This window comes from Grammomys surdaster, unplaced genomic scaffold (assembly GCF_004785775.1).
Source record: "Grammomys surdaster isolate TR1022 unplaced genomic scaffold, NIH_TR_1.0 343, whole genome shotgun sequence".
NCBI lineage: Eukaryota > Metazoa > Chordata > Mammalia > Rodentia > Muridae > Grammomys > Grammomys surdaster.
Window position 1 is genome coordinate 463,468 of NW_021604762.1, and position 12,899 is coordinate 476,366.

A 12,899-nucleotide genomic window follows, 5' to 3' on the forward strand; every position below is an offset into this window, starting at 1 on the left:
GAGAGAGAGAGAGAGAGAGAGAGAGAGAGAGAGAGAGAGAGAGAGAGAGAGAGAGAGAGATTGAGAGAGATTAGGTCGGGGAATGTATCCACTTCCCCTTAACAAAACTAATCAGAATTGACTCTGATAAATGCTACCTACATAAGGTATCTCTGTCTTTGCCTCTTTCTGTCTGTGTGTGTCTCTCTGCCCCTCTCATTTTGAACACAAAAATTCAGCATATGGTGGAGATGAGTTATATCTGGGCCTTCAGAACTCTTAACCCAATGCTTCAACACTCTGACGTGTGGAAAGAAGGCTCAGGATTGGGAATCATCACCAGCAGGGACCAGACGTGGGAGAGTCAGCTATTGCTGACCCAACTTTCTGATCTTCCTTTTGGATTTGTTTGCATTCTGACTATATGACTTTGTCTGGTCCTGCATATTTCCCAGCACTTGAATGAAGAGAAATAGACCAAAATTCAGAAATGTTTAGTGTATTATGGGACAAAGTGACCAAAGCCTTATGTGCATCATTTTCCTTTTCTTAAATATATTTCTTATGCTTATATAAAATCATATTCATACCATATTTAATGACATGTCTTGATGTCAGTAGACCTCAGAGTCAGATTTTGATCAAGATCCCTTATGTTGACATACAGTCTCTTTCTAAGAAATGAAGAGCCACCCCTAATTCTCCATAAGACCCTTGTTGACCACCAGTATTGAATTTCCTTTCTCTCCTCCACATCCCCTTACTTTGCTTTAACCTTTCTCTGCAACATTTGTAGCATTTGATGTAATCTATTTGTTTATAAGAGAATCTTAATCTCTCCTACCTGGAAAAACTAATTTAAAAAAATCTAAATAATAGAAAAACTGAGGTACTGAATCTACAATAAATATTGAGCATCTGACATGCAAACCTGTCAGGGTATCTCTGACTAAGATTTGTTTTAGAAATGTTTAGTTTTCTTTAGTTTGTGGAAAACTCAAAGTTTTTTGTATAAATAATATTTGGGCCTCATTTTATGGTCACCTTAGGAATCATGGTCAGTCTAGGTTAGTAGCATTTTAAATATAACTCAGATGGGACAAACCAGAGTTTTGACATACTATAAAATAGCTTTATTATAGTCTCTTATGTCCACAGACTGGTCTTGCTAGTAAAGCTTATAGATTTGTTATAAGCTCTTCTGAGTTTAGAAATACAGTGGCTTTTTTTTTTAATAGACCTCCCATGTGACCATAGTTAATAACATTTTGGTTCAGCTAATGTCTGTCAGCAATTAGTTAATTGGTAGTTTGTACCTATATTGACACTAAATGATCTCAACATATATGGACTTGTTTAATGGTCTCTGTCTTAAAGCAATTAGCATATCAAAGGAGAGACACATAACAATAAATTATACTTGTATTTACTTTCATTTCCAGGGTTAATTGTCATTTTTTCTACAGTCTTTTGATATTTGCAAAGGGCCTCAATCGAGAATAATCATACATGACCTAAAATGAAATGTTGACTTATTATAATGAGATGTAGCCTTGCCTGGTACCATTTTTCAAATATGAGTTTTCCTTATTAAAATATACATGATTATAGTTTAAGTTATTCAGAGATGAACACTGAAGATCTTCCTAGTTGAAGGTACTTTGTTTAGTTTTATCGATTTTATCCAATATACCTGAAACTTGAGAAGTTTCCAGATTTGAACAGCCAGTGTAGTGGTTAATTTCTCTCATTTCCTTGTTTAGTTATCCCTGCATTAATAGTTTCTGTTTTTTCAACCAGTTCACTATATATGTGGTATGTTCCATGACGGGGATCCAAAAGTGTTCAGACTCTCAAGAACTTGTCTATTGTGAACATTCATCATAAATATCAGGAACCCTTTTCTGTTACAGTCAAAGGCTGAGCCAGAATCACTGTTGGGTCTCAGCAGAATACCGTAGCTATTATTACCTCACTGTGTACATGTGAGTGCCTGACACAGTTTTGGGGAGGAAGAAGGCAACATTCTGTAGCTTTAGCAGATTTGGCGTTTTTTCCTTCTATTTTAGCCTGTGGCAGTTTCAAATGGCACAGATAGAAAGCCCTGAAAATGTATACTTGTACATTTTAAAATGTCCCTTACTAGGTTTTAACCATCCCCTGTTTTCCACATGCTGCCATTAGTGGTTAGAATAATCATCTGTAATGCTAGCTTCTAAGAACCATGGTACAAGAGCCTCTTTTCTAATTTCCCAGATGGGAAGGAACACATGTACAAGCCTGTTAGAGTTGCAGAAACTGGAAACAGCACTGTGTGGATTTATATTTTTGGAACTCTTTGGGCTTATTTGAACACCCTAAACTAAACATAGCTATCTATTAGGAGTCAAAAAACAATTCAAGGAAAATTCAAGTATCTCATCAAGAGGAATAAAACATACAATAGTTCAGAAGATAAATTAGAAATAACTGGACCACTGTCTTGTGGGCTTTTTCTACAAACTATCAGATATAAATGTTGACCATATAAATCACACATCATCTTGATATTAGAAGAACCTCAAAATAAATGTCCAAAGCTAGGATGAGAGAAAATGTAACACATATTGTAGGTGATAGATAATAGAATTAGTAGCCAACAAAAATGATCTGAGTACTCTTAAAGAGAAATCAGCAGTGGATTTGACCAGGTATACAGAACAAATGTGAATGTCCAAGAAATAAGTGAAAAGTTGATTCAGTGCTGTATCTAAATCAGGATGCTGTTTCCAGATAACATCCTACCAATATTCCATTAGAAAGAGTGAGTGGATGAGCACCCTGTTACCAAGTTACTCACAAGGAAGGAAACAGACTCGTTCACAGCATCACAAATATGCGTTGGCTCAAATTTGCATTTCTGAAAATTGTTCAGTTAAAAAGTCCATTAAATTCTACTGAAATATAAGGTATTCATGACTCTTAAGCTTAGTTTTAATTACCTATTAAGAAATAGCTCACTACTGAAGACATAGAATTATACACATATCAAAGCATTATGAAGTGGCTAAGAATTGCAAGCAACATGGAATTCTTTTGCTAGGGCAGTGGTTAAATAAAAGATATATCCATGCTGGGAGTAGTATGTAGCCATTGAAACATCAATTAGTAATGTGTGTAATTGATCCAATAGAGAAAACAAAATAGGAGGATAAAGAGGTGTGCACCTGAGTACCTGTGTGCCAGTGTGTGTGTGTGTGCGCGCGTGTGTGTATACGCACACTTGTGTGCCTACATGCTTATATATGTTTATGAGTACAGTGAAAGCTGACTGAGATAACACTCTAATCTTGATTACATTGAAAAGTAAGTGTTAAGATGGGAGTAAAAGAACCAATTTTAAAATAAATTTCTGCATGGTTGGGGTTTATTTTTATTTTATATTTCTATTCTTATTATTTTATTTACTTACATTCCAGTCTTTGCTCCTCTCCTCCCAGTCCCCCCTTCCACAGTTCCTCATCTCATTTCTTCTCCCCATTATCTCCACGACAGTGTTTCCCCCCTACTACCAGGCCTTCCCCTCCCCAGTTGCCTCAAGTCTCGAGAATTAACTGTGTCTTTTCCCACTGATACCAGACTGGGCAGACCTCTGCTATATATGTGCCAGGGGCCTCAGACTGGCCCTGTATGCTCCTGGTTGGTGGCTTAGTCTCTGGGAGCTCCCTAGGGTCTGGGTTAATTGAAACTGCTGGTCTTCCTATGGGGTCACCCTCCCCTTCAGCTTCTTCAGTCCTTCCCCTAATTCAATCATAGGAGTCCCTGACTTCAGTTGGGTGTTAGTATCTGCTTCTGTCTCAGTCAGCTGCTGGTAAGACCTCTCAGAGGACAGCCATGCCAGGCTCCTGTCTGTAAGCACATCATGACATCAGTAATAGTGACAGACCTTGGTGCACCCCCTACTCCATGAGATGGATTTCAAGTTGGGCTGGTCACTGGACAGCCTTTCCTTCAGTCTCTTCTCCATTTTTGTCCCTGCAGTTCTTTTAAATAGGAACAATTCTGAGTCAGAAATGTTGACTGTGGGTCAGTAACCCAGTCCCTCCATTGAATCCCTGTCTCGCTACTGGAGGTGGACTCCTGGAGTTCCTTCTCCCCAGTGTTGAGCATTTTGGTTAAGGTCACCTCCACTGAGTTCTGAGAGTCTCTCACCTCCCAGGTCTGGTACTTTCTAGAGGGTGCCCCTATCTTCCACCCACTTTAGAAGATGGAAAGATCTCCCATGCTCATGGATTGGTAGGATTAACATAGTGAAAATGGCCATTTTACCAAAAGCAATCTATAGATTCAATGCAATCTCTATCACAATTCCAACACAATTCTTCACAGACATGGAAAGAGCAACCCAAGATAGCCAAACCAATTCTTAACAATAAAAGACTTTCCAGGGGAATCACCATCCCTGATCTCAAGCTGCACTACAAAGCAATAGTGTGTGTGTTGGGGGGGGGGGGAACCACATGGTATTGGTACAGAGACAGACAGGTAGATTAATGGAATAGAATTGAAGACCCAGATGTAAACCCACACACCTATGGACACTTATCTTTGACAAAGAAACCAAAACAAACAAACAAACAAATACAGTGGAAAAACACCTGCAATAAATGGTGCTGGTATAAGTGGCAGTCTGTATGTAAAAGAATGAAAATATCATTGTTTTCATATTTATCACCTTGCACAAAGCTCAACTCTGAGTGGATCAAGGACCTCAACATAAAACCAGAGACAATGAATCTAATAGAAGAGAAAGTGGGAAATAACCTTGAACTCATTGGCACAGGAGGAAATTTCCTAATCAGAACACCAATGGCTCAGGCTTTAAGATCGACAATTGATAAATGGGATCTCATAAAACTGAAAAGCTTCTATAAGGCAAAAATCACTGTCAATAGGACAAATTGGCAACCTACAGATTGGGGAAAACCTTCACTAACTCTACATCTGACAGAGGGCTAATACTCAAAATATATAAATAACTCAAGAAGTTAACCGCCACAAAACCAAATAACCCAATAATAAAAATGGGGTACAGAGCTAAACAGAGGATTTACAACAGAAGACTCTCGAGTGGCCGAGAAGCACTTACAGAAATGTTCAAAGTCCTTAGTCATCAGGGAAATGCAAATCAACGCTATCTTGAGATTCCACCTTATACTAATCAGAATGGCTAAGATCAAAAACTCAAGTAAAAGCACATGCTGGCGAGGATGTGGAGCAGGAGGAACACTCCTCCATTGCTGGTGGGATTGCAAGCTGGTACAACCACTCTGGAAATCACTCTGGTGATTCCTCAGAAAATTGGAAATAGTTTTACCTGAAAATCCAGCTATACCACTCTTGGACATATACCCAAAAGATGTCCCACTATACCACAAGGACATGTGCTCCACTATGTTCATAGCAGCCTTTTTTGTAACAGCCAGAGGCTGGAAACAACCCAGATGTCCCTCAACTAAATGAATACAAGAAATGTGGTTCATTTACACAATGAAACACTATTCAGCTATTTAAAATGAGAACATCATGAATTTTGTAGTCAAATGGATGGAACTAAAAAATGTCCTGAGTGAGGTAACATAGACTCAAAAAGACATGCATGGTATATACTCACCGATAAGTGGATTAGTAACCAAAAAGAATAGAATAGCCATGATACAACTCACAGACAATATGAAGTTTAACAAGAAGGAAGGCCTAAGTGAGGATGCTTCAATCCCACTTTGAAAGGGGAACAAAATAATCTTGGGGGTAGAGGGAGGGAAGGACCTGGGGGGAGGGGGGGCAGGGGGGAAAGGAACAGGATAGGTATTGGGGAAGGGGACAGGCGAGAAGCCCAGAGGGTCAAGAGAATGAATGAATGGTTGGGCTATAAAGAAAAGAAAAGAAGCCTAATTTTTGTAAGGTAAAACTAACCAAACAAAAAGGACAACTTAAGAAGTAAAAAAGAAAAAGATGAACGTGTAGGGCCAAACCCTGACACAGAAAATCAGAGCAATGGGTTTTAGAATTAAAACAGAAGGGAAAAAAGAGAAGAGTATTTGGAGGCAAGGGATCATTCCTGTCAGGAGCTGTTAAAGAGCAAGTAAGAAGACAGACAGACAGACAGACAGACAGACAGACAAGGTCCTGCTGCATTAAGAGGGCTCCTGGAAAGGAGTGGCACTGAGCAGCCTCAGGCTGTTGCAGTGACCGTGGCAGGGCTTTTTAAACTCCCCTCGCGGGCCTTTTTTACCTGCTCACTTTTTATACAACCCTGTTTATAAAGGTATATAAAATATATTTGTTGATAAACATCAAGCATTTATTGATAAAGGTCTTAAGAAAATATATTTCAAAGAAAGGTTTTAGTAGACATAATTTTACCATTTTCTAAAATCAAATTTGCATAATGGTAAAATGGTGAGATTGTTTATTTTTACATAAAAAAGTAAGTCATGTGAATATTTGATTTGATGGACATTTTGATTAGGTCACTTTCAGTATTAAGGATGCCTCTTTGTATATAATACAAGGCACAGAATGGCAGAACCATGGTCTGACTTTAGGACCAGTTCAGAAACTGTTGAAAGTTCTGTCCTCATCCCAAACCAGAATTCATTGAGGTGTTTATTTTCTTAATTGAAAGTGTAGTCAGCAATTCAACAATTCTTAAAATCAAGGATTCTAACATAGTAAAATCACATAATACACTGATCTGTTACTTGCTGAGGACTGTTGTAGAAATATAGTTTTTGTTTTCTATAATTAAATCATTATGTCTGAATGAAAGTGCCACAGTTTATGACAGTGCCTCGACTCTGAGTCTAGGTGCTTCCAGACATGTTCCTTGTTATGTGTGCTGTGATAGCATGCATAGCACAAGGTGAGCTCAAATTCCTGCTTGCTCAGACCATGACATTGGAGATCACAGGGTGCCTTGTGGGCCAGCTCTGCTTGAAATATCTTGGGTATGCTTTGCATTGGGCTTTGAATTCAATTTTGGTTTTTGTTGTTCAGAAACCTTTCCTTTTGTCAATGTTTGTAGCTCCCTCAGCTAGTTTCCCTGAGCCTACTTCATAAGTTCTCCTCCTCCTCTTCCTCCCTTACCTGTATTTTATAGAGCAGGCCATGGGGCTCAGTAGAAAGGTCTGAGCCCCTTAAGACAATAGCTCTTCTAGTTCTTATATGCTGTATGTACCCTAGAGGACTGTGATCGCAGATACCGAGAGCCACACACTCTTCAGCTCCTTACATCTCCATGTTGGAACACGGTGGGAGCTTTGGAGGCTTGCTGCTTATGTTGGAGCTCCTGCTGTAGCTGGTGTAGGACAGTAAGGTTGCTGCCTCTCAGAGGCAGAGACAAGGAAGGGAGGTGGTTCTCTTTATATTTCACCATTGTCATCTTGGCCTAGTCTTGTTCACTCAGATTTGGAATTTGCAATGATTTTGTATAGCCCCCATTCTGACCTTGGAAGCAGAGGAATGGGCCTTTGAGCAGCTTTGAACAAGTCTTTAGTGAAGCAGAAATGAGACATGAGTATTGATCATTTTTTGGTGTTTCCAGGGTTTCTGTGGTTGATGTGCTTCTCCATGTAGCCCCTCATTTCATCCATGCCTGCCCAAGACACTCCAATGAGTTCACTGTCCTCACATAGGCTGGTGAGCAAGCTGTAACAGGTAGATGTAGGACAGGAGGCCAAGGCCCAGGCAGTGGAAGGCTTAGCCATGGAGATGGCTGCAGCAAGTGGAAGCTACGTGTTCCTACCTAACTCTCACTTCTTGGTGCTTTTTAATTTTTATTCTCAAAAGATAGGAGATACTTGATGGTCCTTGTCCCTGTGTATATACGGCACACATGCACATCTTAATAGCACAATAAGAAAGCAGACAAAGATACTGAAAATGCCCAAGCCGAGCAGTGTGCGTGTTGACCATTTCCCGAGATGCACGAAAGGGAGTGGGATTTGGACAGATGAAGGACTCTGAAGGTCAGTCCTCACGCACAGTTCAAGCTTAGGCTGGGACCCCTTTCTTGTGTGGCTGAGCCCCCACTCCATCCCCCAGGACCAGTAAACTGGTTCAGAAATACAGGTCTGCTTTTACTACTCTCTACAGGAGAACAAGATCTAGTTAGAGTATTTTATTTGAGGTTTTTGTACTTGACTTGGAGCCACCGCCAGGTTACTAGGAGTTACTGAAATGTGGTGTGTACAGATTACAGTCAATGCGCTTTAGAGTTGCTCTGATTCAGCATTTTATTCAGAACTCTGGCAGACAGCTTGGTACTTGGCAATAAACATAGTGAAAAGTTCCCACTTTGGCTTCAGTACACTTCGTCCATGCATCATCGATACTTCCTTGAATTAGTTTTCAATTTTAGTTGTGAGTCTGATGTCAGTACTTACCAATTCAGTTAACCTCAAGGCTTCCCCTGGTGGATTGATCAGTAATTATCATTCTTAGGTTAATGGGGAGTTTAAACTAGTCTCATAATTGGATATATATGATAGGTATGTGTTGACGTTCCCAGGTAAATCATCTATAATCACTTTGCTAAAGTCCATGTGCACTGCCCCCACCCAGCCTTTAGTTACGTAGTGGCATACTTTATACTTCATTGGAACATATTTACTAGGAATTTTTTCTATTTAAATAACTTAAGCATACTATAAAGATTGGTATAATGGGATTATTGGGCCCATATTTTTGCTGTGTTTTAGGACATGTAGCAGTATGTTCACTGAACTGTGGTAACTATGCTTCTAATTTGTTACCATCAGATTCACTCCCCTGCTGCACTGAGAATATGGGGAAAAGTGAAGTAGTTGAGGTTTTGTGCTCTACTGTGGTAGACTTTGGGCAAGAAGTTTGGGAGGCACCACCCTTGAGGAGTGAGGCAAAGGTATGCTGAGCCATTTGGTTGAATGAAGATGACTCTAAACCATGGTTCCATGCCAGTAGGCTGTGTGCAAGCTCATCACTGATATGATTCTGCAGTAAGCATGGCGTGATGATACATGCTCATAATCTTGCCATTTGGGAGGCCTGGGAGGAAGCTCTTGAGTTTGAAGTTAACCTGGGCTACGTAATAGGACCTATCTTTAAAAAACAAAAGCATTCAGAGAACAGGTGCTCATATTGTGATTTTCATTTCCTTTCTAAGGATGTAAATGAAGACCCCGGAGAAGATGTGGCCCTCCTTTCTGTCAGTTTTGAGGATACTGAAGCCACCCAGGTGTACCCCAAGTTGTACTTGTCACCTCGAATTGAGCAGTAAGTGTCAGTGTCTTTGATATCATGAGCCAGATGCTTCTACTTAGTAAGACATTTGTCTCTTCCTTTTACATGAACTCTTAATTTCTTTTCTGAAAATTTTGTATATTGAGGATTTTTTTAACTTTTTTTCTCTTGTGTATACATGAGTACACACACTGGAGTGTAAGTATACCATTTACATGCGTGTACCAACAAAGGCCAGAAGAAGGCAGCAGCCCCCTGGAACTGGAATTACAGGCAGTTCTAAGCTGTATCATATGGGTGCTGTGATCTAGACCGGGGCGTCTGCAAGAGCAGCCAATGTTCTTAAACTGCTAAGCGATCTCTCTAGCCTTGGGTTGAGAGTTTTGATGGCTCAGTACATACAGAGAGTATTTGCAAGTGTCATCTTTCAGTGAATTTATTCATGCAATCCGTGCTCTCTGTATTATACCTGTGGGTCCTTGAAAGAATTGTAGAGTATACCAACTCCAAAGTTTACTCTCTTGGGTGTCCCTAGGCAAGCAGTAGTTGTAACCTGACGTAACATATATTCAAAACTATCAAGTTATTTGTGAATATAACCAGTTTCTTTAAAATATTAAGTGAAAAGTTAATCAGAAAGTAATCAAGGTAGTGTTAAAAGTAGATGGTTTAGTATGATGGTGATTGAGGTCTTTCTGTGTTTCTGTAGCTCTCTGTGGTTTTACATAGTGTCCAGTCACATAGTCAAAACAATGTGCTATCATACTTGTGTTCCAACCAAGTAACTTTTCTCATTAGAAATGCGTTTTATAGACTCGCTTCACAATGTGCTCATTGTTGGCTACATGCTTTAGTGGCTTGTTCAACTTCAAAGGAAGCTAAGGGTCACTGAAAATGGATTATAAGCAGACTTGGTTGGGAACTTCTGACAAGACACATTTTTCATCAACAGAAATTTTTACAGGTTTTGACTAAAAATGCATTATTAAAGTTCTCTGTAAGGCCTTTAATCAGGCTTGGCAGATTTCTGTCTGAGAGTAGATATGGTTGCCATCCGACAATAATATACTGGGCCATTTTGATGCTCTCTGACCTCAGTTGCTCTAAGTTCTGAGTCATGGACACCCCATCTTACAAATTGATATGATGCAGCTGCTTAAACCCAAATGTGGGAGATTGCGAAGATCAGTAATGTACAGGCATTCTCTTACTAATTTATATATCTTTGATAACAGCTGGAGTGGGAATTTACAGTAGCAAGTACTGTATTTTGCCCTGCCCAGCCCATGAAATTTTAACTTAAAATACTGACCCATGTTAATAAAAGGCCATACGCTGGTGGCAGCAGTGCGATCTAAAAGACAGAGGCTCTGGCATGAGGAGAGATGCATACAGCCAGCCTCTGGCCCCTAACGTGGGCCAGTGAAGTTCACGCACCTTGGGTCTTATGTTTTTATAAAATGGACATACTGGCACTTATTTAATAATGCTATTTTTAGAGTTATATTAAATACTTTTCACAGAGCATTAAGTGTAGAGTCTGGCACTGGGGGCAACCCTCACCGAGTAGTAGCTATTAGAATAGTTGTTTTTGCTGCTGGAGTTCATGACAATGAATGAGAGGTGGGTAGTTGACAGGGAAGAGTTGAGCTGGAGAAAAATGGAAAGGCTGGGTATGACGGGAATACACAGGTTCTAGACACTCAGTGTGAACTCAGTGAGCTGACTGGTTATGATGGAAATACACAGTAGTTCTGGACACTCAGTGTGAACTCAGTGAGCTAAGTTCAGCTGTTTGGGTGATGAGAAAGGTAGAGAAAAACATCCCAAGATGTCTGAGAAATGAGCACGTTAGTTAACAAGCAGTTGATCTCTCAGAAGAGCATTGTTCTGTGATAACAGGATGGAGCATAGGGCCTCAAGCATACAATGCAAGTTCTGCCGCTGTGCTGTGCCTCCAGCCCAGAGTTTACTTTCCGTTAGAAATCGTATCTCATTACACTTCCCTGGCTGGTCTTATTATTTAGCCCAAGCAGGCCCCAAACTTGGGATTCCTCCCACTTCAGGCTCCCAAGCTGCTGGGATTGCAGCCCTGTGCCACTAAGTCTATATAGAAAGACTTTTTTATTCTGAACTGAAGCCAGGTTATTTCTCTGAAATGACTGTGCCTACTTTGCAAGAAAGCTTGCAAATAAATATCTTTAGTCTAATAATCTAAGATGTGGTGAGACAGTTGAGAAAGGAGAGCTATGTTTTAAGTCACTTTTTCTATTTCTAAAATACCGCTCTCAGATCAAGTGTGGTGGCACATGCCTTTAGTCCCCACACTCAGGAGGCAGAGGCACGTGATCTCTGTGAGTTTGAGGCTAGCCTGGTCTACAGAGAAAGTTCTAGGACAGCCAGTTCTACACATAGAGACCGTGTCTGAAACAATCGAAACCCTAACAAATAAACAAACAGCACCCCAGTTCTCAGTGTGCCTCCTGTCCTTCCTGCAGCTGTCTCTTTCCCTCACTGAGTCTCAGCTCAGCATTCTCAGTTTGCTACTCCTTTCCTACCATGCCTTTGCTGACTAAAGCCTTGCTTTGTGCACAGTGCCCTGTGTAGTCCTCTCCCCTCCCGGTGAGTGCATGTGTTCTGTGTCTTTGTGCACATGCTCTGTGGCTTTGTTCACATGCCTTCCCTACCCATGCTGCCTCTGAGCACAGTCTAGCCTCCCTGTCACCGTCATTTGTCCTCATGCCATCTACTTATAAGTGATGTACATTTCTCTAATCCTTTGCTGAGCTGCACATCCTTCAGAGTGATGAATAAGTGTACCAGTTCCATAGTGCCTTGCACAACAAAGGCCTGATATTGACAGTTTTATAAGTTCATATGTAATTTGAACCCCTAATTTGGAATGGCTATAATGAAAGCTTCAAATTTTTTCTTAGTTGATACAAATTCTCCTGATGTAGCTATATTTCTAATACAAAAGCAAACAACCAAACATTACAATATTTTCAAATAGAACTTCAAAAGAAGATTTTACTGAAGGGTTAAAATGGAGAAGGTAAACTTGAGGTATGACTATGCAGGCTTCCTCATTTGCTAGATTGAATGCAATAGTTCCCTAAGCTCTTAGCCTGGTTGCATGTTCTGGGGATCTCATTTACCCACAATCCACTGAAGTCTCAGAATATTAAACACAAGAGCTTAGACATAAACAATTCATGTTTTAATTTGCATACCATCCTGAGAACCTTGTAAAGTTTTGTATGGTCTTGCTCCTTCCTGCCTAAGGTAGGAGGCGCCTGTTTGTTCAGGTCTCCATGCTGTATGTACATGGTCCCTACATGTTAGTCATTAATAGATGTCCTTCCTGATTATCAGACTGGCCGTCATTCTATCACAGTGGTTCAGGGAACCTTATTTTACTTAGTAATGGCCCAGAGTAGTGATGCTGGTAGGTCAGACCTGCCAAGAAGCACTAACTTGCTTTAAGTGATTTCACTTAAAGTGGAAAGGTGAAAGTTTTCAACTTATGGGCTGGGCATGGCACATGTGTTTAAATCCCAGCACTTGGGAGGAAGAGGCAGAAAGAGGATCTCTGTACATCTAAAGCCTTTCAGGAGTACACAGGGAGACTCAGTCTCAAAAGAAAAGGAGAGGAGAGG

At 40.3% G+C, this 12,899-nt stretch overlaps 1 protein-coding gene across 2 annotated transcripts in view; it reads left to right on the plus strand.

The window, feature by feature from the left end:
- The window catches only part of Babam2 (BRISC and BRCA1 A complex member 2), a 364,624-nt gene that overhangs the window by 192,797 nt on the left and 158,928 nt on the right, over positions 1-12,899 (plus strand). For both annotated transcript variants that reach the window (XM_028778958.1, XM_028778959.1), the window contains exon 7: positions 9,164-9,273. In XM_028778958.1, the coding sequence (XP_028634791.1) occupies positions 9,164-9,273 (110 nt within the window). The remainder of the gene's footprint in view (positions 1-9,163; positions 9,274-12,899) is intronic.